Here is a 27,210-nt window from a genome sequence, read left to right as displayed (position 1 = left end):
CTGAGCATCGTGGGCCTTAGCCCCGCGTCGACCCGCCCCTCCGGCCGCAAGAGACGCCGGGATTGCGAGCACCGGCGGAGCCAGTGGCGGCTGGTCTGTGTTAGCACGAGCTGGAGCTAAGCGGCTGGGGGCCTGTGCCGTACGGTCTTCGTACTCCGGGTGGCGGGGGTGCGGCGAGGGCGGCCGGCCGCTGGGGCGGTGCGGGCCGGGGCCGGGCCAAGCCGGGCCACGGCGGGCGTTGGCACAGCCGCTGGGCCCGGGCCTGCGCTGACCGCCTTCGGCGCGCGTCTCAGGCTGTCTTTTCATTTCCAAGTGATTATTGTTTTGGATTTTTCTGCAGACGTGAATTTTGATTAATTTATTTCACGCACCAGTTGCTGCTCTGAGGTAAAGCGGATAATGCATGCTGGTGTCATTTGTCGTGGAGGCGTGGGGTTCCTGCAGTTTGTGTGTTAACCTTTTGGATTTAAGGGAAGGAAATGACATTGTGATTTGGTCTCTGTGACCGTCCATTCTCAAGGTCTCGCCCATGTAGTATAGACGCGGGCGAACCCTGTCTGTGAGTCGCTTACCTGGACTCGAAGTAGGCTTTTTCCTCCCTCCCTCTGTCTTTCTCCCTCCTCCTCTGACTCCCCTCTCCCTAGTGCTCCCCTTCTCCATTTCTGTTCTTTTTGCTGTATTAAACCTTGCGGGAGGGACTTTGTAAAATTCTGAAGAGGTTTAGGTCTTCAATATTGCAGGTTTTAAAAAATTTTTAGTGGGGTGTAATTGATTTACGGTGGTGTTTGTGTTCGTTTCAGGTCTACACAAAGTGAATCAGTTAGGTATATACACATGTGCAGTCTATTTTTAGATTCTTTTCACATACAGGCCATTACAGTTGAGTAGAGTTCCCTGTGCTTTACATTAGGTCCTTATTAATTGTCTATTTTATGTGTACTACTCAATCCCAATCTCCCAATTTATCACCCCTGTCCCCCATAAGTTTATTTTCAATACCTATAACTCTATTTCGGTTCTGTAGATAAGTTCATTTGTAGCTTTAAGATTACACATATAAGCAATATATGATATTTGTCTTCCTCTGACTTCACTCCGTATCAGAATCTCTAGGTCCATCTATGTTGCTGCAAATGGCATTGTTTTGTTCTTTTTATGGCTGAGTAATATTCCTTGCTTGCAGGTTTCACGACTGGGAGGAAATCAGGGGAAAGATGCCTTCTGATTCTTTTTGTTTGGCTGCTCAGGCTCGACTTGACTCCAAATGGTTGAAAACAGATATACAGGTGGGGTTTTGACAGCCTTTTTTCTCTTGTCTTCCTACCTACAGAGTTATATTTCTGGTTAACCCTTTCCAAGGTTATATAAGGGCATGCAGATCTGATCTTGTCATATTAGAGAAGCAGGTTTATTTTCTGTAACTCAAAATGTACTTGTTATTGTTTTCATAGAGTGTATCTACATTTTAATTACAGTTATTTATAAATGCAAGAAACGAGATAAAAGTTATGCAAACATTTTTTTCTTTTTTTTTTTTTCACAAGGTCTGTATCATTCTTAGCCATACCTTGGTGACAGATTAGTGATACTTTTTGAGATGTTCAGTTAATTATGTGGAGAAAAGTGACATACAGTAATTTATTGTGTCCTGCAGAAACTCAACTCATTTTTATGGCATTCTGTGTTTGTGTTTCTGGAGAGATGAATTCAGTTGAGCTGTTTGTTTTTATTTGTCACTGTTCTTAAGAGGAGTACTTAGATTTTTGTATCAAGAGCGTGTGAAAACAAAATGTTAACCATAGATTTTCTAATATTATTTTTTAAGGTAATTGCAAACTTGCTGAGAAATGATCAATAAACAGTAACAGTAATGTTTCTGTAGTCTATTTTTTATCCCATTAGTTTTGTTTGCAAATGGAAAAACTGCTTTTGTAACTTGCTATTGCCCTCAGAAATCGCTGAAATAATTTTGCAGTGTATTTGTGTTCTTTCCCTCTTCCTTGAGGTTAACTATTTAAAGTATTTCTCAAGTAATCTTAACTTTGTTTAAATACAGTCTTCTGAACTGTATGATGCAAGTCATGTATTCTGTAAGCAGTTGATCTTAGACACTTGAAGCATTATTACCCCTCTTTTAAAAAATATTTATTTATTTATAATATTGATTATTTATTTGACTGCCCTAGGTCTTAGTTGTGGTATGTGGGACTTTTAGTTGCAGCATGTTAATTCTTTTGTTCCAACATGTGGGATCTAGTTCTCTGACCAGGGATCAAACTGGGGCCCCCTGCATTGGCAGTGCAGAGTCTTAGACACTGGACCCCCAAGGAGGTCCCTACATTTTTTTTTAAGTATTGAGTATTAGTTGGTGGCAGAGCTAAATAAATGTTAAGAACTGTGTTGTGGATGATGAAATTGTTATTAATGGCATAATGTTAGATAAGAAAATCAAGAAGAATTGAGTTAAGAATTGGCATAGTAGTAACTTTTTTTCCCCAGCAGGATTGGGGGAGGTGAGAGATAGATAATTTTTTATTGATGACATCCAGACAAACTGACTTTAAGAATTATCTTTATATAAAATTTAATTGAAGTAAAGAACTTTACCTGATGAAGTTTCTATTTTGTTAGCAATCATAATCGAGTAACTGCTTAATATGAATTTTAGCATGTTGATCTAAAATGAGTTTAATGTCGAGTTGAGTGCCTATGATGAGTTAAAAAAAATACCACTTATACCTTCAAGTGCTTACCATTTAACTTTTGATTTATTTAGTGTAATATAAAGTGTTTGGTGCTTCTTAGACGTTTGAGTACTATACAAAAGTCTTCCAAACTCCTAGGAATAAGTGACAAGACTTAGGTTTTGGATTGTGCATCAGAGGCAAAATGTGGTATGGTTACTGAAGTTGTGAGAAAAATGTGAAAATAGTGTGAAAAAAGTGATTGCTGACCTTGGTTTTATACAGTTTTTCCAGTGTTGCTTACTAAGTGTGAGGAGTGAATCTTGTTTTACCCTAAGGAATTTGGAAAGACTGATGCTGGGAAAGATTGAGGGCAGGAGGAAAAGGGACGACAGAGGATGAGATGGTTGGGTGGCATCACTGACTTGATGGACGTAGGTTTGGGTAGACTCTGGGAGTTGGTGATGGTCAGGGAGGCCTGGCGTGCTGCGCAGTTCAGAGTTGGACACGACTGAGCGACTGAACTGAAGGAGTAACTTAGACGTAGTTTACTCTTTGGAATCCTTCCTGAAGACAAATGCTGTCTATTGCTGACAGGCCTATAAGATGCAGGCCTTATGCTGACAGGTTTTACCCTTATCTAGTTGGGGATGTCTCTTCCACCTGGAGTGAGAAGTGTCCCGTTCCTTAGGTAGGCTTTTGTATTGGGAACAGGATTGATACCAGGTTAATGAACAGTATGTGGGGTAGAAACGTGTTTCTTAGTCATAAGGTTTAGCAAATACATTTTCTATGGCTATTTTTATTTGAAATGCCCTTGAGGTTTTTAGTGATTTTTGAAAGGAAAAGTTTTTGGAGACTTAAAAATTTTAATATGTATATATTATGGAGGATATAGACACTAATCCTAGACTTTCTGCATCAGAGATATTTAGATGCCTCAAGCCTTGCAACCAGTTGCCTCTAATGGAGTGCCCATTATATGGCAGGCACATATCTGGTTTTTACACATATAATGCTTCTTGTTTCTTCAGTTCTCTTTCCTGGTTGTTGTGTGGAGTTCCGTTATTTGTCATATTTTCCTTCACAATTCTGTTGAGGACGCAACAAAATAGAGAGCTCAGAAGTATTTGTTACATTTGTTACATCAATCATTGCCATTACCATTTTTATATTTACAGTAAAATCCTGTCTTTTGTGATTGGTAGTTTTTTTGGTGAACCAAAAAGTCAATTAAGGGAAAGAACTGTAAAAATAGTACATAATCCCTTAAAAACATTTTATTTTTGAAAGATATGTGCACACTTATTTGCTAGTCTTGATGTAAGGTTAAAGGTGTGTCTTGGAGCATGGGGTCAGGAATGGCATTATCCTGCTCTTTTTTGCATAAACTGTACTCAAATGAATCTCCTCCAGTTTCTATTTTTGGGTTCTTTGAGGTGAAACATGAAATTAGATATGTGTGAGGCAATTTTTAAAACTTTTTATTTTGAAATATTAATAGACTCACAGAAAGTTGCAAATGAAGTACAGAGGTCACTGTATACTCTTCTCCCAGACTCCCTCAGTGTTGCAGTCTTAGGTACAGTGTTAAAACCAGGAAACTGACATTGGTGTAATGTGTGCCTAGTTCTATGCCATTTTATCATATGTGTCTATTTATGTAACCATTAAAATTGAGATCCAGAAGTGTTCCATCACTACAAACATCTCCCTCCTGCTGTCCCTCTGTATTCACACTTCCTCTACCATCTCTGACCCCTGGCAAGCACTAATTTGTTCTCCATCTCCATAATTTTGTCATTTTGAGAATGTCATGTGGTATGTGACCTTGTGAAATTAGGTTTGTTCATTTGGTATAATGCTTTTGAGGCCCATCAAATTTGTTAAGTATATCAGTAATTCAACTCAGATTAAACTTTTCTTTTCTTCTAATCATCAATTTAAAATGATTCAGCATAAAAATTAGCTTTTAAAATTAAACTTGTCACTTTATGCTTGGAAATACTAGTAGATTAAAAAATGTAAACATGAACATCTTGGTAATTTCTAATCTCACATTTTTCAGTTGACAGATGATACGTAGAAATAAAAGAATGTTGTAGGGACTTCCCTAGTGCTCTAGTTAAGACTGTGCTTCCAATGCAGAGGTCACAGGTTTGATCCCTGGTTGGGGAACTAAGATCCCACATGCCATATGGCTTGGCCAAATTAAAAAAAGAGTGTTGTAAATACAAGGTATTTGCTTGATTGAAAGGTAACTTACTTGATTTTCATAATGACTTTTTGTATTTATTTTCGTTCTGTAGAATTGGTAGCATTCCTCATTTTTTTATTCATGAGTTTGGGAGGCTGCAGTTCATGGGGTCGCAAAGAGTCGGACACGACTGAGCGACTTCACTTTGGTTATTTGTATCTTTTCTGTATTTTGGATTATTTTGTCAGATTTATATATTTAATTAGTCTTTTTCTTGTAGCTTTGGGTCTTGGAAAAGACTAATAATAATTATAAAGGAAAGAAAATGAGTTTATTATCAGACGTGACAACAGGCCTTATGTTGGAAGAAAGCTGAGTAACATATTTAAGGCACCCAAGAAAAGAAAATCAATGAGTAGGAGCTCAGAAAATATTGTTTCCATGAGTCCTTCCTGAGGAAGTGAATAGAGACTAAAGATGTTTAGATGACTGAATGACTGTAGATTAACATAAAGACTGGTGGTTGGTGTCAGACCTATAGTTACGGATAGGACCCAGAGTAAATGAATTTTATAAAGGATGGAACATAGCATGTAACAGTTGTATGCTTAGACATAGTGGATTAGACTAGAACTGTTCTACAGTGTCTAGTTAATCCTGTGCATTGAAGTTTTTACTTTAGATCCTCTATTTTTCATCTCTAGAGGTTCCATTCCAGTCCTGATTGCTATCTTCCATTTTACTTGTTATCATGTTCATATTTTTCTCTGTCAATATATGATACATCTCTATAGTGGAGCTTTTAACATTCTTGTCTGCTAATTCCATCACCCCTATTGTTTCTGTGTTTATTTTGATTGATTTCATCATTTTTGTTGATTTATTGCTCTGGTTATAGGATATGTTGGCATGCTTGTTAATTTTTTTATTGAATGTCGCTAAGAGTCAGACATGACTGAGTGACTTCACTTTCACTTTTCACTTTCATACATTGGAGAAGGAAATGGCAGCCCACTCCAGTATTCTTGGCTGGAGAATCCCAGGGACAGAGGAGCCTGTTGGGCTGCTGTCTGTGGGGTCGCACAGAGTCAGACACGACTGAAGCAGCAGTTTGTAAATAAATATGTTATTCTGTGCTAGATTTTGTTTTATTCTCTTGAAGAGCTGTAGTTTTGTCTGACATGCTTGTAAGTTACTTGGAATCAATTTGGTCTTTCCAAGATTGAGCCTAAAGTTTGTTTGGGCTGATCTAGCACAGCCTTTAACCTTGGGCTATTTATCTGCCTCATTAAGGCAGTGTCCTTCTTAGGACTCTGTCTGATGCTTGGTGTGTTGGGAGGTCTTTCTGTTCTGGTTGGTGGAAACAGGCTTTTCCTAGACTGTGAATATTGATTGGGGTTCTGCCTGCTCTTTTTTAGTGCTGCTTTGCCTATTCTTGGTAGTGTTCTCAACCTGTACCCAGATCAATACCCAGCTAGAGTCTCAAGGGGGCCCCTCTGTCCAGCTCCAGAGATTATTCTCTCTGCAGCCAACTTCCTCTCCTATATTCTTGTCATTTTGACCTGCTTACAGGCAATCTGCTCCTCCTTTCAGCAAGACTTCTGGGTTCTATTTGGGTTCCTCTTTCCTGTGCTACAGTCTGGAAGCTGCTTCTAGGCATTAAGCTTGGACTCTTACTTCATTATTGCCCTTCATGGGAATCACAGATCACACTGGATCTTTTGCCCAGTGTTGGAAAACAGTTGTTTGATATATTCGGTCTGGCTTTCTACCAGAGATGTAATTACTAAAGAAGTTAATTCTTCACAGGTGGGAGAACAGGCCTTCCCAATCTGATCTCATTTATTGACATTTTAATTTTAGATTTGTATTTTTTGTTTTAGAATTGCCACATTTTCGTATGACTGCATTTTATTGAGGTGTAATTAATTATATTTAGTAAAATGCATCTATTTAAAAGATTTACTTACTTATTTTTTGACAAGTCTGGTTCCTGGTTGCTGTGCACATGCCTTCTCTAGTTGCAGCAAGCAGGGGCTGCTCTTGGTTGCAGTGCATGGGCTTCTCATTTTGGTGACTTCACTTGTTGCAGAGCACAGGCTCTAGTCACGCGGGCTCAGTGGTTGTGGCTCTCGGACTCCAGAGCACGGGCTCAGTAGTTGTGGCACATGGACTTAGTTGCTTCGTGGCACATGGGGTCTTTCCTGAGCAGAGATCGAACTGATTGAACCCATGTCCCATGCATTGGCAGGTGGATTCTTAACCACTGGACCACCAGGAAAACCTTAAAATGCATCTCTTGTAATGTTGAGTTTGAAGTGTTTTGGCAGTTTGCTTAACTGCCACATTAGGGACTTTTCTGTAGTTTCTAGTTCTCTGTTGAGATTGTTAACATGATCTTTTAATTGCTTGGACGCATCAAACCTTGTGCAGCCTTTTTTGATTCCTCCACTGCATCTTCCTTTCCCTCTGGATTGATACCCCAGCATGCCTGTGGGCCACCCTTCTATTCCTGCTCTTAGATGTAATGTCACACAACAAGGCGTAGGTTGTGGCTTCCCAGCCACCTGCCATGGAGCTGTAGGTGACAAAGTCTGGAAAGTGGGGGAGAGCAGAAGCTCATTTTCCATGAGGTGAACACGCACCACTTGGTAAAGAGAGGTAAGGGAACTGGCTATTTTAATCTCCCTCTCCCCCCTTTTTTCCCCTCTTTGGATGGTTCTGTGGTTTCTTCTTGCACTTTGGTTAAGAGCCCCACTGCCTAGTGAAAGTGCCTGCAGCACATCTTGGAGTGGGGACTAGTGTGGTAAAACAGGAGTCAGCAAACTTTTCTCTAAAGGCCCAAATCGTGAATATTTCTATGGGCCATATGTTGTCTGTAACAACTGCTCACCTCTGCCGTTGTCATGTGAAAGTAGATACAGATAGTATGTGAAACAAGTGTGTGGTGGTAGGCCCAGAAACTTTATGGATACTGAAATTTGAATGTCATAATTTTCATGTGTCATGAAATATATTTTTCTTCTCTTGATTGTTTCAACCACTGAGACATGTAAAACCCCTCTTAGCTTGAGGGCTAAGAATCATAAAATCGGATTGTGGGCTAGATTTGGCCTCTTAGCTGGGCCTTAATTTGCTGACTTGTGTAGTAACTTGCTATGTCCCCTCACTGCCCTGGGCTGGTACCTTCCAGAGAAAGTGTCACTGCTTTAGTCCATTACTTAGGCTTTCCTTTTTAGGGAAAGGGTATGTCTCTGTTTCTGTTTTCTTGATCTACTCTTGATTTGTTTATGCTGACTTCCATTTTTATTTATTTATTTTTTTCCATTTTTTTAGTTATGTAGTCTTATCTTCAGAGAAGGCCGTGGCACCCCACTCCAGTACTCTTGCCTGGTAAACCCGGTGGATGGAGGAGCCTGGTAGGCTGTAGTCCATGGGGTTGCTAAGAGTCAGGTGTGACTGAGCGACTTTACTTTCACTTTTCACTTTCATGCATCGGAGAAGGAAATGGCAACCCACTCCAGTGTTCTTGCCTGGAGAATCCCAGGGACGGCAGAGCCTGGTGGGCTGCTGTCTATGGGGTTGCACAGGGTCAAACACGACTGAAGTGACTTAGCAACAGCAGCAGCAGCAGTAGCAGTAGTCTTATCTTATTATTATTTTTGAGTTCTAGGTATTGTATGTGAAAAATTGTTGTGGTCATTTGAGGCCCTGGATAATGATCTCTTCTCCAGAGAGAATCTGTCAAGCTAGTAACACTAGTGACTCCAGGTTACTGCAGAGCAATATGGAGCTGTGATGATTCAGAGCTGGGCTCCTGTCAGTCTGCTTGCACTTTACCTGTGCTTCTGTGTATGTGGCCCTTGGAGGTTCTGTTCAAGGTATGGCGTGTTTACCAGGCTTCTCCCCTGTGAGGACCAGGGCTCCGTCCTTTCTCAGCAGCTCCAGTGAGGTCTGCTTGGTCTCAGCTCTACTTGCAGAGTTGGCATGTGCCTCAGGAGGCAGTCTTCAGCGCCTTGGGCTGCTCTCTCTTGGGTCTTAGGTTTGTTCTTCCTTGCTGCTTGGATATCTTCAAACTGATGTACTTTATGTTTTCTTGTGACTTTCCCAGAATTTCTTTCTTTCTAGAATTTGTCATTCTTAAATTTGTTTGGAATTGATAGGTTATCCTGTGTTCAACAGGTGTTTAGAAGGTATTTTTCTGCACAGCTAAGAAAAAAGCTAGATATCTTTATAGTCATCTGCAAATATTTGAACAAATCACATTTCAAAAATATTTTAAAGATAGAAAAAATAAATATCTAAACTATAAGTTAATGCCATTTCATTGGGCACATTCTATTTTGAATTATATTGCATAATTACACAGTTCTGAGTGATCATGTTAATAGATACCTTAAAAGACCTCTTGCCCGATTCTGTTTGGTTTTCAAATATTGTGGCCCCTTCAGTGGCTCCCCCAGGCCTCCTTACTGCACCTGTTGGTTCATGTTGATGAGAAGAAAACAAGCTGGAGAGTTTGGCTTCTTCCCCCAAACTGATGACCTTGGTGATCTTGGTGACCTTGGTCAGGTAATTGAACTGCTAAGTTTTAGTTACTGTCTCTCAAAATTGGCCCTGTTACTACCCCCTGCCTTGTTGGCTTCTTTTCAGGATGAAAATGCCTTTACCTGTTATGTCATTTTAGAGGTATGAGTTAAGAATATAAGAGCAAATTGGTAAAGGATCCTCAGAATGAATAATACTAATTAGAGATATCTGGATTCTGTATGAAAAAAGTTAAAATTTAAGAACTGTATTGTTAGCCATTGGGAATGTTTTTGTAAATTAGCTACTAATAAGGTCAGGATTTTTTAAAAATTTATTTTTGGTTGTGCTGGATCTTCACTGCTCTCGGGCTTCTCTCCAGTTGTGGCAGGTGGGGTTTACTCTCTGGTTGGGGTGTTTGGGCATCTCGTGGTGGTGGCTTCTGTTTTGGAGCACGGGCTGTCGATGCACTCGGTAGTTGCTGCTTCTGGGCTCTAGAGCACGAGCTCAGTAGTTGCGGTGCATGGGCTTAGTTGCTCCGCATGATGTAGGGTCTTCCTGGGTCAGGAATTAAACCCATGTCTCCCATGTAGGGATTCTTTACCACGGAGCCAACAGGGAAGCCCCAAAACAAACTATTTGTAGACTGTTGTACAAATACTCTTAAACTGACAAATTTAAGTGAATTGTATTGCTTGTGCATGCTCTTTTTCCAGTGCCATGATTGTTTCCCAGTTTCTTTCTCCTTGGGATCCTGTGCTTTCCTCCAGTGCCTTGGAATGCTCTCCCAGGGACTTCATCTCTGCCTTTCACAGTCCAACTCTTTCAAGGCTTCCTCCAGGGAAGCTTGCTTTGTTACCTTAGCAATGTTCCCTCCTTCCTTGAATCCTTTCAGATGCCTGAATCATTGTAGTTTGTGTGGTGGTTACTTGAGTTCATGTCCCCGGCTCCTAGGAGGCTTTTACAGTGGGTATCCCTCCAGACACCCAGTTTCTACCTTCCACACAGCTTCTGCCCTACCCCCATCCTTCCCAACACTACTAAAGTGATGAGAGAAAGAAAGGACGATAGTGATGATTCTTGTCTTCATGTAAATGGGGCTTCCTCGGCCTGTTCTTTAATAATTGTATCATCCCCAGCCACCCTGGGGTAATCCTAGTGGGCCGTCAGGGCTGAGGACCCTCCCTCCTTGGGTGTGGGCATCTTCTCCAGGTCTGCAGCCCATTTGCTGATGCCTTCCAGGTTTGGATCTCTAGCCCTGAACCCTCTGCTAAGATCGGGATTTGTGTTTGCAGTGTATGTGTATTGTGTGTATGTGTATGTGTGTGCACGGGGAGAGGATCTCCATGTTTATGTTCAGTAGTTGGTGCAAGTGTCAGTGGTTAAAACTGAGCGAATTCTGTCATTTTGTCTGTTCTCTACCCTGTTTTTCACATCTGGTCTGTCCCATTTGATCTGAAATGTCTTAAATACTCTTTTTTGTCTTGACTTAAGCTCTCATCCTGTATTCTCTGTGTTTGGTTTCTTCCTCTGTCCTGGTCCACTGCTCTGACACTGAGTTACGACCGGATGTGTGGTCATTTATTTCCTGGAGCCCCCAAAGGTGGCAGGTAACTGCTCAAGTGCAGCACACGTGGGGCTGTTTAGTCTGGTCATTGTTTGATTCCCAGCCTGTGTGGCCACGTGGGCCTGGACTGAGCCCAGGGAGAGGTCTTAGGTCCCTCCTCTTATCCAGGTCAGCAGGTGAGCCAGACCTTTCCATCATGTGTTAAAACAGCAGGGGTCCTGAATGTTTGTGGCTCACTTTTTAGGAAGTATTTACTTCCCCCTCTGCTAGTTGATACTTTTGCCAGCAGTCGTGTATTTTGGTCTTAAGCATGTTTATGGCAGTTGTCTCATTCAGTGATGTGAACAAATATGAGTGCTGAGAGAAAGTTGTTGCTTCTATGAGAACTAAGTCGGTTGTCAATTTGGTTTTCTATTGCTGTGTAACAAGTCACTGACCAGAAAATGTTCAGTTGAAACAACTCAGTGTACTCTCTGCTCCTTTTCTCTGTGGATCAGGAGTCTGACCATGGCTTAGCTGGGTCTTCTGCTTTAGGACTCACAGGCTGCAGTCAGGGTGCTGACCAGTTTGCATTCTCATCTAGGGTTTTATTGGTGTCCTTGTTGGCGGGATTCAGTTTGTGGGACTGTGGGACTGAGTTGTGGCCTCCTAGGAGACACCCCTCTTCATAGGCAGCTCATGGCAGTGGCTGTGGAGAGCGTCTCTTCTGGAGGGTCCCATTCTCTTAAGGGCTTTTACCTCACATGACCCTAGGATAATTTTCCTTTTGATTGACTAGATATTAGCTGATGTGAGACCTTAATTGTATATGGGAAATTCCTTCACCTTTGCCACAGAAAGAAACAAAACCTAGTCCAGTTGTGATGTCCTCTCCTGTGTTCGGAGGTCCTGCCTAAACTCAGAGAGAGGATTACCCAGGGTGTGTGTGTGCCAGGGGGTAAGACTCTTTAGGGCATCTTAGATTTGCCTACTACACATTGCTTGGGTAAAACTGAGATGCTGAAAAAATTACTTGTGCAGGTTAGGAAAGAGAGAATTGATAAGGATTGGGGGAGATGTCTTGTAGAAGAATTGTGTACTAAGATTGTTCACAAAGTGCCCTTCAGTTCTTGGTGAGTCTGGAAATAGTGAGTGCTTCATGAGAGTGGTGTATGCGGGACTGATGGCAAGGAACAAGCTAGTGGACTTGTGAGCCAAGAAAAGGCCCTGGCCTTCCATTGAAAGGTGGGCAAACAGATGTGTTTGTTTTAGTGTAAAGTGTATTGTCTGTCTGAGAAGAGGGTTTCTACTGTACCTGCAGCTTTCAGAATGAATGCTTTCTGTGGGTGTTCACTGTGCCCCGACCCTTGGTCAATGACTGCTTGCTCTGGGAAACCTTTTCTGACTCCCAAATGTGGACAGCCAAGAGCACTTTTTGTGAGAATGTTATTTTGTCTTTGAATATCAGTATGGACTCATGTTTTTATTTACTATTTCAGTCTAATATAGTTGTTATATATTTTGCTGTTCAAAATTATTCTCAGTTTGGCCTGTGGAGGAGTTCCTATCAGGCTTTGAGCAGCTTTTTTGGTGCAAACCTAAGTATTCCTGGCTCACTATCAAAGTTATATTTGGATAAACCTCCAGGTTATTCAAGGGTGAAGTGTAGTTTTCTTAATAAACAGGTTAACTTGCATGTAAGGTAAACTCAAAATCTTGCTTTCATTCACCTCTCCTGCCTTCTACCCATGTTCCCCTTCCTATAAGTGATCACATTATTTGTGACTGGCTTATCTTTCCAGAGCATGTGCCCACATGTGTCTTTTATCTTGTATCTTAAGTAAAACTTAGTATGTAAAATACTGTGTATGGTACCTTGTTCACTTAACTGTGTACCTTGGGACAGTTTTCGTTAAATGCTGAATGACTGAATAATAAGTGAGATTTTTTTTTTCACATTATTCTTTAAAAATTGCATTGTGAGTATGATCACTCTGAATTTATTTTTTTTGTCATTACCAGCTTGCATTCACAAGAGATGGACTCTGTGGTCTGTGGAATGAAATGGTTAAAGATGGAGAAATTGTATATACTGGGACAGAACTATCACAAAATGGAGAGCTTCCTCCTAGAAAAGGTAAGGGCCTTTAACTAATATTTTTCATTTTTTGAAGACCTTTATAAATTGAATTCTATAGAAATTTTAGAATGTGCTGTATGGACAGGAGTGTGGCTGAGTATAACTCTGAAGTTTTGCTTTCACTTTGGAAATGCCTAAATGATAATTAATATTAGGCGCTTCCTGAATTTTGTTGTTCTACTCAAATTGAAGGCTTTTTAATTGCAGAGCCACCTGCTGTGGTGTCCTTCCTCTGATGTCTCATTTGCAGCTTCTGGGAACTCCACTTATTGTTTTTTCCTCTAAGTTTTGAAATATACCTTGCTTTGGCTAACTATAAATTGTGGTTTTTATGAGGTTGAGTGGAAATAGTATTCTGAAATTTTCCAACATGACTACCCTGTGCGTGTGTGTGCGTGTGTGTGCGTGTGTGTGTGTGTGTGCGCGTGCGTGCGCACGCGCGTTCAGTCGTGTCTGACTCTGCAACTCCATGGGCTGTAGCCTGGGATTCTCCTCTGTCCATGGGATTTTCTAGGTGAGAAGACTGGAATGGGTTACCATTGTTTCCTCCAGGGGGTCTTCCTGACCCAGGGATTGAAGCCTGTCTTTTGCGTTTCATGCATTGCCAGGCAGTCTTCTCCACTACACTACCTGGGAAACCCCTGTGACTATCCTGTGGGAGTGTATAAAACACTTTTTGGAAGCCTTTGGCCTGTGGACTTTTATTGTATTTGTCTGTGCAGGGAAGTATCAGTGAACAGTCTTGTTGGGGATAGGATTATGAAAACGCAGTGAAGTCTGTTGTTCTTGACTTTGGCTGTGAATCAGAATCACTGTTTAGACTTTAAAAAGAAATGGATGCCTATACCCACCCCAAACCTGTAGAATCTGAACAACCCTACTTGAGACCCACTGCTGAAGTTTATAGTCCTCCTATTTGAAAATCATCAGGATGGATAAAGTTATTTTAGAAAGAAGTGGGACTTCCCCGGCTGTCCAGTGGATAGGACTTCACCTTCTGATGCAGGGGGTGCGGGTTCAGTCCCTGGTTGGAGAGCTACATGCCTGCAGCCAAAAACCAAAGCATAAAAGGGAAGCAATAATTGTAACAAATTAAAGAAAGGCTTTAAAAATGGTCCACATTAAAAAAAGAAAAAAGAAAGTAACTTTTCGTAGAATGAATTAGAATAGTGTCCACTTGAAAATACATTGGAAAAACAATATATCTTTTCAGTTACAGTGTCTAGCAGAGTGAGCTCATTTTTTTTCCTGATATTTTATTGTGAAAACTTCCATGCACCCACAACAACGGACAGGTCTGTACAGTGAGCAGGTGCACACTCATCCCCCGGATCATACTAATCTATCCTCTGTCCACTGGTGCGTCTTACCTGACTTCCTTAGACACTTCATGCATATTATTAACAAGATTGACTTCAGTGTAGCTTTTTGTCTTTAGGGCAGAACTTACCCATAATAAAATATGTTTTGAGTTTCCTGTTCCATAAGTTTCAACAGACATAATTGGTGTAACCAACCACTTATTGGAACTCCTACTTTGAAGGTTCTCACGTGCCCCTTACTGGCTCCGTCCTGCCCTCTCTACTCATAGGCAACCACTGATCTGATCTTTTTCTGTTGTGGATTGGTTTTGCCTGTTCTACACTTTCATGTAAATAGTATCATGTAATCACGTTACATGTTTGTTTCAGTTTGTAATGATTTATTAGTTTTAGTAGTTCATTCTGTATACTTTTGAAGTTTTTGTGCCTTTTCGTCCTGTCCTTCCAGTATTAATGCATTAAAACATACTTTTTAAAACGTTTTTTGTGAAATATTAGTTCTAAAAGATATTCTGAGAAAAACTAATTACATGGAAAAATTCAAAGTCTATTTCTTATTCATTGCATTTGATGACTAATAGTGGTTAGATTAAAAAATATGTGGTTAGAAAGCAAAGTGTAGGGCCTCCCTGATGGATCAGTGGTAAAGAATCCTTCTGCCAATGCAGGAGACACGGGTTTGATCCCATGTCCGAGAAGATCCCATATGCCACAGAGCAACTAAGCCTGTGCACCAAAACTAGAGCCTGGGAGCTGCAGCTACTGAAGCCTTCATGCCCTAGAGCCTAGGCTCCACAACAAGAGAAGCCGCTAAGATGAGAAGCCTGCACACTGAAACTGGAGAGTAGTGCCCACTCTCCGCATCCAGAGAAAGCCTGAGGACAGCAACAAGGACCCAGAAGGGCCAAAAGTAAATAAATTTAAAAAAATAAAAGAAAGCAAAGTGTAATTGTTCTTTATGTAGGTCCCAAATTAATATTTTTTCTTGACACAGTAAAAGTTATTGTTTTTAATAAGACATGATATATGCTTTTTGTTATGAAAAAATACTTTTTTTAATAGATAGATTTATACACCTAATTTCATTTTTAAGACCATGGTCTTTTTTTTGGGGGGGGGTGGCTGCATTATATAGCAGCTTGTGGGACCTCAGTTCTCCAACCAGGTTTCAAACCAAGGCCCCTGGCAGGGAAACTGCAGAGTCTTAACCACTGGACTTTCAGGGAATTCCCAAGAGCGTGTACATTATTTTGTTGTTGTTCAGTCAGTAAGACCCGTCTGATGACTCTTTGCAACCCCATGGATTGCAGCATGTCAGGTTTCCCTGCCCTTCATCTATCTCCCAGAGTTTGCTCCGATTCACGTCTATTGAGTTAGTTAAGCTGTCTTAAGCATCTCATCTTCTGCTGCCCTCTTCCTGTTGAATTCAGTCTTTCCCAGCATCAGGGTCTTTTCCAATGAGTTGGCTCTTTGCATCAGGTGGCCAAAGTTTTGAAGCTTAAGCATCAATCCTTCCAATGAATATTCAGGATTGATATCCTAGGCAATGGCACCCCACTCCAATACTCTTGCCTGGAAAATCCCATGGATGGAGGAGTCTGGTAGGCTGTAGTCCATGGGGTCGCTAAGAGTCGGACACGACTGAGTGACTTCCCTTTCACTTTTCACTTTTATTCATTGGAGAAGGAAATGGCAACTCACTCCAGTGTTCTTGCCTGGAGAATCCCAAGGACAGGGGAGCCTGGTGGGCTTCCGTCTCTGGGGTCGCACAGAGTCGGACACGACTGAAGCGACTTAGCAGCAGCAGCAGCAGCAACAGCAGCAGGATTGACTGGTTGGATCTCCTTGCAGTCCAAGGGACTCTCCAGAGCCTTCTCTAGAACCACAATTCGAAAGCATCCATTCTTTGGCACTCAGCCTTCTTAATGGGCCAACTCTCACATCCATACATGACTACTAGAAAAACCATGGCTTTGACTTTACAGAGCTTAAGTGATATCTCTGCTTTTTAATATGCTGTCTAGGTTTGACATTGCTTTCCTTCTAGGGAACAAACATCTTTGAATTTCATGGCTGCAGTCACCATCCATAGTAATTTTGGAGCCCAGGAAAATAAAATTTGTCACTGCTTCTACCCTTTCCCCTTCTGTTGGCTGTGAAGTTACAGGACTGGATGCTATGATCTTAGTTTTTTGAATGTTGAGTTTCAAGCTAGCTTTGTCACTCTGTTCTTTCACCTTCATCAAGAGGCTCTTCAGTTCCTCTTCACTTTCTGCTGTTAGAGTGATATCATTCGGACAGCTGAGATTGTAGATATTTCTCCCAGCAATCTTAATTCCATTCTGTGATTCATCCAGCCCAGCATTTTGCTTAATGTACTCTGCATAAAAGTTAAATAAACAGGGTGACAGTATATAGCCTTGTTTTACTCCTTTCCCAATTTTAAACCAGTTCCTTGTCCAATTGTGTTTCACCCATGTACAGGTTTCTCAGGATCCAGGTAAGGTGGTCTGATATTCCCCCTTTGTGGATCATAACCTTTTCGTGGTGAAGGGACTTGCATGCCTCAGTGAAGCTGTAAGCCATGTGGTTCAGGGCCACATGAGACAGGCAGGTCATAATGAAGAATTCTGACAAAATGTGGTCCACTCAAGCAGGGGAATGGCTAACCACTCCAGTATTTTTGCCGCAAGAACCCCATGAACAGTATGAAAAAGCAAAAAGATATGACACTGGAAGATGAGCCCCTAGGTTGGAAGGTGTCCAGTATGCTACTGGGCAAGAGCAGAAGGCAATTAGTAGTAGCTCTAGAAAGAATGAAGCATTTGGGCCAAAGCTGAAATGACTTTCATTTCAACTGTGGATGTATCTGGTGGTGAAAGTAAAGTCCGGTGCTGTAAAGAACAATATTGCATTGTAACCTGGAATGTTAGATCTGTGAATCAGGGTAACTTGGAGGTCCTTAAGCAGGAGATGGCAAGAACGAACATTGATATCTCAGCAATCAGTGAGCTAAAATGAATGGGAATGGGTGAATTTAATTCAGATGATTATTATATCTACTACTGTGGGCAAGAATCCTTTAGAACAAAGGGAGTAGCCCTCATAGTCAACAAAAGAGTCCAAAATGCAGTATTTCGATTCAGTCTCAAAAATGACAGAATGATCTCGGTTTATTTTCCAAGGCAAACCGTTCAACATCACAGTAAACGGAAGTCTATGTCCCAGCCTCCTTGATGCCAGAGAAGCTGAAGTTGACTGGTACTTTGAAGACCTACAAGACCTTCTATAACTAACATCAAAAAAAGATTCCTTATTTTGTCCTTTTCACATAGAAGATTGGAATTCAAAAGCAGGAAGTCAAGGGATACCCAGAATAACAGTCAGGTTTGGCCTTGGAATATAAAATGAATCAGAGCAAACACTAACACACTGGTCATAGTAAACACCCTTTTTTCAGTGACACAAGAGATGACTCTACACATGGACGTCACTAGAGGTCAATACCGAAATCAGATTGATTATGTCCTTTGTAGGCAAAGATGGAGAATTTCTGTGCAGTCCACAGAAAAAAGACCTGGAGCTGACTGTGGCTCAGATCATGAGCTCCCTATTGCAAATTCAGGCTTAAATTGAAGAACGTAGGGAAAACCACTAGGCCAGTCTGTTAATGACCCAAATTAAATCCCTTATGATTATACAGTGGAGGTGACAAATTGATTCAAGGAATTAGATCTGGTAGACAGAGTGCCTGAAGAATGATGGCCAGAGGTTCGTAATATTGTACAGGAGGAAGTAATCAAAACCATCCCAAAGAAAAATACACAAAGGCAAAAATGGTTGTTTGAGGAGGCTGAGAAAGGAAGAGATATACCGAACTGAATGCTTAGTTCCAGAGAATAGCAGTGAGAGATAAGAAAGCCTTCTTTAACGAACAATGCAAAAAAGTAAAGGAAAACAATAGAATGGGAAAGACTAGAGATCTCTTCAAAAAAATTGGAGATACCACGGGAACATTTCATGCAGAAATGGGCAACAAAAAAGAACAGAAATAGCAAGAACTTAACAGAAGCAGAAGAGATTAAGAAGAGGTGACAGGAATACACAGAGGAACTATACAGGAAAGGTCTTAGTGACCTGGATAACCATGATGGTGTGATCACGTGTCTAGAACCATACATCCTGGACTGAAGTCAAGTGGGCCTTAGGAAGCATAACTACAAACAAACCTAGTGGAGGTGATGGAATTTCAGTTGAGCTGTTTAAAATTCTAAAAGGTGATGCTGTCAAATTGCTGCACTCAGTATGTTAGCAAATTTGGAAAACTCAGCAGTGGCCCCAGGACTGGAAAAGGTCTATTTTCATTCTAATCCTAAAGAAGGATAATGCCAAAGAATGTTCAGACTGTCGTACAGTTGTGCTCATTTCACATCTAGTAAGGGTGTGCTCAAAATCCTTCAAGCTCTGCTTCAGCAGTATGTGAATCTAGAACTTCCAGATAGATGTACAAGCTGAATTTAGAAAAAGCAGAGGAACCAGAGATCAAATTGCCATAATTCATTGAATCATAGAGAAAGCAAGGGAATTCCAGAAAAACATTTGCTTCATTGACTGTGCAGACTCTTTGACTGTCTGGATCACAAGAAACTGGAAAATTCTCAAAGAGATAGAAATACCAGACCACCTCACCTCTCCTCAGAAAACTGTGTGCATTGTATGTAACTGTAGTGTGGCTGATTCTGAGGAAAACACAGATCAGAGCAGAAGCCTTAGAGGCGCCGTTTCCTTTCCTCTGCTTCCTGGGGATGACCGTTTTCTCCTGCACACATGGCGATTCAGGATGGGTTCTTACTCTGGCTTAGCTTGTTTTCTTCATTCATTTGTGGACATAGTGGCTTTTAATAATTGGAGCTTACCTTGGAATAAACCTTCTTTTCTTCTTTTAGAACTTTTTGATCCTACTGATGAAAGAGTGCTTCCATCTAGGTAGTAAGCTTTGTGTTTCCTTTTTGGGGCCTGCCCTACAAAAGACAGGCTAGATTATAATCTTACACTTTTTTTTCAAGTGAGTGTTTCTTACAACCCTGTTTAGAGTTACAGTATTTATTATTTTGAGGGAAAATAGAGGAGGGAATAGGATGTAAAGAAGGGAGAGTTAAGAGGCTAATAACAGATACACTAAACTTGATTTTTAAATTTTTGTCAGGGGCTGACCTTTGTGTGAAGAACTGTTTCATATATTGTAAACCTTCTCAGTCTGTGCAGATAGTAGAAATATACTAGCCAGTTGTTTGCGTAGTCAGGCCTCTTAAAAAATTTTATTGCTATTTCTGTTACATTAATAATGTCATTTATGGACATCAGTACTAACTTTTTATAGTTTTTATATAGTTCTTATGGAGTTTATCTTGGCTTTTTCTGACTTTGTATTGTGCATTGTTTTTAAGGTTTTCTTTTCTCTTGGTCTAGTCAGTGCCTTTTTTTTTTTTTTTAGTCAGTGCTCTTTAGTTACATGTGTTTCAATTTTAAGCGTCCAGAGATGAGTTTTTAATTTTTTTTTTTTTTTTTTAAAGAACGTGACAACTTTTCTCCTGGTTTTATAGTTTCTCTGTGGAGGATATAAAATATTGGATGTGGCTTTTCTTCCCAAATAATTCATGATTATTTGGGCAGAAAATGTATTTGCATACAGAAGTGTTTAACAGGATCATAAAAACCCCATGATGTTACCCACAACCAGGGCTGGTGGAGTTCAGGAGTGGCCTGATTCCTGCGGTTTGTCAAGGAGACCTGGCCTGGGCCCAAGGGTGGTGGTGCAGCTGGGATCCTCCAGGTGGAGGACTGTGAAGAGCAGTGGTATGTATGGTGGACAGGGAGCAGCAGATAGGTGTGGGCCAGCCTGGAGGGACATGGACTGCTTGAGTGCTCAGCCGCATCTAAATCTAGGAGAATGCAGCTGCTGATGCAGTGGACACATTCTGGGGGGGCACATTTATAAACTCAAGGCTAGACGCTATTGCACAAAGGGCTGTGAGTGTTAGGAAGAGTAGTCAGGACTCAGTCCTGCTAACAGTGAGAACTCAGTTGAATCCTGATTCTGTAGCCCAAGGGTTCTCAAACTCACCTGGAGTCTTGGTCAGATACTGGCCTGACCAGTGTCTGGCCCCACCCTTAGAATTTATGATTTCTTGGATTTGGGTAGGACTTGGGAATTTGCATTTCTGACATGGTTCCAAGTTCTGCTGATGATGTTTTCTTTTCAAAGTGTGTTGTGTCTGTACAGCCAAAGTCTACTACCTTGAGAGTTTCAGAGACAGGAAGAGAGCTGATCCTGGGAAGATGGCATCAAACAGCTTTCAGAGGAAGTTGATCTGGGCTCGAGAGAGGATGGCTGTGCTATAATCACAGAGAGAAAGCCCAGGGTGGTAGTAAAGGGTTCACACCTTTCTTTATTGATCAACTTTGTCAATTCTGACACATTTTTTGTAGGTTTTGTTAACTAAGGCAGATAAAGTTTACCTCAGATCTTCTGTTACTTAATGTATCTGCCAACTTATCTCTTACCATCTTGTTTCATGTTTTTGTATAACTGGACATTTTTCTTTAAGACAGAAATTACTATCTTTCTTCCTTGATAGTAATCTTTAGCATCTTGCTTATATATTTATGTTTCTCTGCCAGCATTCTTTCTTGTTTAATCTCAGCCATTCATGTGGTTGAGATTATGACTTTGATCTGAATTAAGTAGCCTCTAATTCAGATAGTGGGCTTCCCTGGTGGCTCATTGGTAAGGAATCTACCTGTCAGTGCAGGAGACACAGGTTTGATCCCTGGGTCAGGAGGATCCTCTGGAGAAGGAAATGGCAACCCACTTCAGTATTCTTGACTGGAGAATCCCATGGACAGAGAAGCCTGGTGGGCTGTAGTACATGGGATCACAAAACAGTCGGACATGACTTAGCGACTAAACAACAACAAATTCAGAGTGTGGTTGTACACTAATTCTGTGATTCTCCAGCACCAACTGAATGTCTGATAATTCAGTCCAGTTCTGACACTTAACTACTGGAGTTCGGTCCTCACAAGTGAAGGGCTCAGTTCTCCAAGGCTGCCTCCACTTCAGATGCCAGACTCAGCTGGAATTCCCAGGTTACTCTCACATTTGCCTGACTGACTACAAATTTAGAGGTTTCCATAACCCTCTCAGGTTCAATAATTGCCTAGAAAAACTCACAAAGTTCAGGAAAACACTTTGTTGGTTTATTATAAAGAAGACAGCTCAAAACAGCCAAGTGGAAGAGACGCAGAGGCAAGGTGTGGGGAAGGGGCTCAGAGCCTCCATGCCTTTTCTTGGCCCTCCAACCTCCCAGCACATCTGTGTATTCACCAACCTGAAATATCCCCCAGTTTTTGTGCTCAAGAGATTTTATTTAATCTCCAACCTCTCTCTCTCTAGAGGTCAGGAGATGGTCCTGATAGTTTTCCCCTTTAATCACTATTGGGTCTTTCTGGTGACCAGCTCACATCATGGAGCTAGCTATCTAGAGGCCCCATCCTGAGTCAGTTCCTTAGCATAAGCTCAGGTATAGTGGAAAGGAGCTTGTTGTGAATATCAAAAGACACTCCTGAGTAAATTGCAAGGGTTTTAGAAGCTCTGTACCAGGAATCTAGACCAAAGACCAAATAAATATTTTTATTATACCACAGATTAAAAAGTATGATATTGGTGTTAAACATTTTAGCAGAACTCTGGAGTCCACATTATGAGTCCCATTTAATATGTTTAATAAGCAAAAAGAATGTGCTAATGATTAAGAAGTGTAAAGTTGATTTTGCATCTTGGCATACAGTAGCATGAAGAGGCAAAGGCATGTGTACATTTATTTGTTAACTTGAGCGTGGTGACTGATGATCTAGTAGTCTCTCTTAGCATTTGTACAGGATTTCACAAATTCAGGAAGTCAGTTCAGTCGTGTCCAACTCTTTGCGACCCTATGGACTGCAGTATGCCAGGCTTCCGTGTCCATCCCCAACTCCTGGAGCTTGCTCAAACTCATGTCCATCGAGTTGGTGTTGCCACCCAACCATCTCTGTTGTCCTCTTCTCCTCCCGTCTTCAATCTTTCCCAGCATCAGAGTCTTTTCCAATAAGTCTTCACATCAGGTGGCCAAAGTACTAGAGTTTCAGCTTCAGCATCAGTCCTTCCTATGAATATTCAGGACTGATTTCCTTTAGGATGGACTGGTTGGATTTCCTTGCAGTCCAAGGGACTCTCAAGAATCTTTTCCAACACCACAGTTCAAAAGCATCAATTCTTTGGTGCTCAGCTTTCTTTATAGTCCCAACTCTCACATCCATATGTGATTACCAGAGAAAAGATAGCTTTGACTATGCAGACATTTGTCAGCAATGTAATCACAAACTGCTTTTTAATATGCTGTCTAGGTTTATCATAGCTTTTCTTCCAAAGAGCAAGTGTCTTTTAATTTCATGGGTACAGTCAACATATGCAGAAATTTTGGAGCCCAAGAAAATAGTCTGTCACTGTTTCCATTTTTCCCCTGTCTATTTGCCATGAAGTGATTTAACTTGATACCATGATCTTTGTTTTTTGAATGTTGAGTTTTAAGCCAGCTTTTTCACTCTCCTCTTTCACTTTCATCAAGAGGCTGTTTAGTTCCTCTTTGCTTTCTGTCATAAGGGTGTTGTCATCTGCGTATCTGAGGTTATTGATATTTCTCCTGGCAGTCTTAATTCCAGCTTGTGCTTCATCCAGCCCAGCATTTTGCTTGATGTACTCTGCATAGAAGTTAAACAAGCAGGGTGAAAATATACAGCCTTGACATACTCCTTTCCTGATTTGGAACCAGTCTTTTGTTCCATGTCCAGTTTTAACTGTTGCTTCTTGACCTGCAAACATGTTTTGCAGGAGGCAGGTAAGGTGGTCTGGTATTCCCATCTCTTGAAGAATTTTCCAGTTTGTTGCGATCCACACAGTCAGAGGCTTTGCTGTAATCATTGAAGCCGAAGTAGATGTTTTTCTGGAATTTTCTTGCTTTTTCTATCATCCAGCAGATGATGGCAGTTTGATCTCTGGTTCCTCTGCCTTTTCTGAATCCAACTTTAACATCTGGAAATTCATGGTTCATGTACTGTTGAAGCCTAACTTCAAGAATTTTGAGCATTACTTTGCTGGTGTGTGAGATGAGTGCAATTGTGCAGTAGTTTGAACATTCTTTGGCATTGCCTTTCTTTGGAATGGAATGAAAACTGACCTATTCCAGTCCTGTGGCCATTGCTGAGTTTTCCAAATTTGCTGGCATATTGAGTGCAGCACTTTAAAAGCATCATCTTTCAGGATTTGAAATAGCTTAGCTGGAATTCCATCATCTCCACTATCTTTGTTCTTAGTGATGATTCTAAAGCCTACTTGATTTTGCATTTTAGGATGTCTGGCTCTAGGTGAGTGATCACACCATTGTGGTTATCTGGGTCATTAAGGTCTTTTTGTATAGTTCTTCTGTGTATTATTGCCACCTCTTAATATCTTCTGCTTCTGTTAAGGACCGTATCTGTCCTTTATTGTGCTCATCTTTGCTTGAAATGTTCCCTTGTTATCTCTAATTTTCTTGAAGACATCTCTAGTCTTTCCCATTCTGTTGTTTTCCTCTATTTCTTTGCACTGGTCGCTGAGGAAGGCTTTCTTGTATCTTTTTGCTGTTCTTTGGAACTCTGCATTTAAATGGGTATATTTTTCCTTTTCTCCTTTGCCTTTCTCTTCTCTTCTTTTCTCAGCTATTTTTAAGGCCTCCTCAGACAACTGTTTTGCCTTTTTGCATTTCTTTTTCTTGGGGATGGTCTTGATCACTGCCTCCTGTACAGTGTCATGAACCTCCATCCGTAGTTCTTCAGACACTGTCTATCAGATCTAATCCCTTGAATCTATTTGTCACTTCCTCTGTTTAATCGTAAGGGATTTGATTTAGGTCACTACCCTTATGGCAGAAAGTGAAGAGGAACTAAAAAGCCTCTTGATGAAAGTGAAAGAGGAGAGTGAAAAAGTTGGCTTAAAGCTCAACATTCAGAAAATGAAGATCATGGCATCCGGTCCCATCACTTCATGGGAAATAGATGGGGAAACAGTGGAAACAGTGTCAGACTATTTTTTTGGGCTCCAAAATCACTGCAGATGGTGACTGCAGCCATGAAATTAAAAGACGCTTACTCCTTGGAAGGAAAGTTATGACCAACCTAGACAGCATATTAAAAAGCAGACATTACTTTGCCAACAAAAGTCTGTCTAGTCAGGGCTATGGTTTTTCTAGTAGTCATGTATAGATGTGAGAGTTGGACATAAAGAAAGCTGAGCGCCAAAGAATTGATACTTTTTCATTGTGGTGTTGGAGGAGGCTCTTGAGAGTCCCTTGGACTGCAAAGAGATCAAACCAGTGAGTTCTAAAGGAAATCAGTCCTGAATATTCATTGGAAGGACTGATGCTGAAGCTGAAAGTCCAATACCATGGCCACCTGATGTGAAGAGCTGACTTATTTGAAAAGACCCTGATGCTGGGAAAGATTGAGGGCAGGAGGAGAAGGGGACGACAGAGGATGAGATGGTTGGATTGCATCACCAACTCAATGGACATGAGTTAGGGTAGGTTCTGGGACTTGTTGTTGGACAGGGAGGCCTGGCATGCTGCAGCTCATGGGGTTGCAAAGACTCAGACACAACTGAGCGACTGAACTGAACTGAACTGAATAGAGGTTCTTCATCTTTGGCTGCAAAAATATAGTCAATCTGATTTTGGTATTGACCATCTAGTGATGTCCATATGTAGAGTCTTCTCTTGTGTTGTTGCAAGAGGGTGTTTGCTACCACCAGTGCGTTCTCGGAAAAACTCTGTTAGCCTTTTACCTGCTTTGTTTTGTACTCCAAGGCGAAATCTGTCTGTTACTCCAGGTGTCTCTTGACTTCCTGCTTTTGCATTCCAGTCCTCTATAATGAAGAGGACATCTTTTTTGAGTGTTAGTTCTAGAAGGTCTTGTAGATCTTCATACAACTGTTCAAGTTCAGCTTCTTCAGCATTATTGGTCAGGTTATAGACTTGTATTACTGTGATATTGAATGGTTTGCCTTGGAAACGAACAGAGATCATTCTGTTTTTTTTGAGATTGCATCCAAGTATTGCATTTCAGACTCTTATGTTGGCTGTGATGGCTACTCCATTTCTTCTAAGGGATTCTTGCCCACAGGAGTAGATATAATGGCCATCTCAGTTAAATTCTCCCATTCCTGTCCATTTTAGTTCACTGATTCCTAAAATGTTGATGTTCACTCTTGCCATCTCCTGTTTGACTGCTTCCAATTTGCCTTGATTCATGGACCTAACATTCCAGGTTCCTGTGCAATATTGCTTTTTATAGCATCAGACTTTACTTCTATCCCTGTCACATCCCCAACTGGGTGTTGTTTTTGCTTTAGCTCTGTGTCTTCATTTTTTGTGGAGTTATTTCTCTACTCTTCTCCAGTAGCATATAGGACACCTACCGACCTGGGAGTTCATCTTTCAGTGTCATACCTTTTTGCCTTTTCATTTTGTTGATGGGGTTCTCAAAGCAAGAATACTGAAGTGGTTTGCCATTCCCTTCTCCAGTGGACCACGTTTTGTCAGAACACTGCACAATGACCCGTCCATCTTGGGTGACCCCACACAGCATGACTCATAGTTTCATGGAGCTAGACAAAGCTGTCATCCATGTGATCCATTTGGTTAGTTTTCTGTGATCGTGGTTTTCATTCTGTCTGCCCTCTGATAGATAGGGATAAGAGGCTTATGGAAGCTTCCTGATGGGAGAGACTGACTCAGGGGAAACTGGGTCTTCTTCTTATGGGTGGGGCCATGTTCGGTAAATCTTTAGTCCAGTTTTCTGTTAGTGGGCATAGCTGTGTTCCTCCTGGTTGCTTGACCTGAGGCCAATCTGTGGTGGAGGTAATGAAGATAATGGTGACCTCCTTCAAAAGGCCCCATGCACACACTGCTGCACTCATTGCCCCTGACCCTGCAGCAGGCCACTGCCGAACCTAGCCTCTGCTGGAGACTGCTGGACAGTGACGGGCATGTCTGGGTCAGTAACTTGTGAGGTCACTGCTCCTTTCTCCTGATTCCTGGTGCGTGGAAGGTTTTGTTTGTGCCCTCTAAGAGTCTGTTTGCCCAGTCCTGTGTAAGTTCTGGTGGCTCTATGGTGGGGTTAATGGTGACCTCCACCAAGGTTTTTGCCATACCCAGGTCTGCTGCACCCAGAGCCCCTGTGGCAGGCCACTGCTGACCCGTCCCTCCACAGGAGACACTCAGACACAGTTCTGGCTCGGTCTCTGTGGGTTGGGTGTACATTTTGTGCCCTTCTCCTGTCTGAGCAGCTCAGGCCCCCAGGTGCTTGGTGAGCATGCTGTCCCGAGGGGGCTGTGTGTCTCAATCACCTCCTGGTCCCAGCTGCTCAGTTTCCCAGGGGCACCATGAGAGTACCATATCAGGTGTGCTGTGTGTCTCTTCTGGAGAGCTGGTCTCACCCTAGACCCTCCTGGCCGATGTCAGCCGTCCAGGGTCTCAGGAAGTCAGCATTAGCAGCTGGGAGCCTCCTCACAGTTTGGTGGAAGATGTTGTCTCTGGGGGTGAGATTGTAGCAGTCCCTTGCCTTCCAGCTCTGGCTGTTGCAAGCCTGCCTCCGCCTCCAGGCATTCTCCTTTGGTATTCCCTCATTCCTTTGTTCTGTGAGCAGGCCAGGCTACTCGTTAG

General features: G+C 41.6%; 1 protein-coding gene across 6 annotated transcripts in view; it reads left to right on the top strand.

Moving 5' to 3' along the window:
• Nucleotides 1-42: 42 nt before the first annotated feature.
• The window catches only part of HERC2 (HECT and RLD domain containing E3 ubiquitin protein ligase 2), a 233,164-nt gene continuing 205,996 nt past the window's right edge, over nt 43-27,210 (top strand). For 3 of the 6 annotated variants that reach the window (XM_059875434.1, XM_010801781.3, XM_010801780.3), the window contains exons 1-3: nt 43-387; nt 1,184-1,286; nt 12,977-13,091. In XM_059875434.1, the coding sequence (XP_059731417.1) occupies nt 1,215-1,286; nt 12,977-13,091 (187 nt within the window). In that variant the 5' untranslated portion in view covers nt 43-387; nt 1,184-1,214. Of the gene's footprint in view, nt 388-1,183; nt 1,287-12,976; nt 13,092-27,210 lie in introns of those variants that run through there. The other 3 variants (XM_010801779.4, XM_015474311.3, NM_001206081.2) reach the window with 3 other exon arrangements.

The sequence above is a fragment of the Bos taurus genome, chromosome 2, assembly GCF_002263795.3.
Source record: "Bos taurus isolate L1 Dominette 01449 registration number 42190680 breed Hereford chromosome 2, ARS-UCD2.0, whole genome shotgun sequence".
Lineage (NCBI taxonomy): Eukaryota > Metazoa > Chordata > Mammalia > Artiodactyla > Bovidae > Bos > Bos taurus.
Note: the sequence above shows the minus strand (reverse complement) of the source record. Positions and strands in the feature narration are given on the sequence as shown.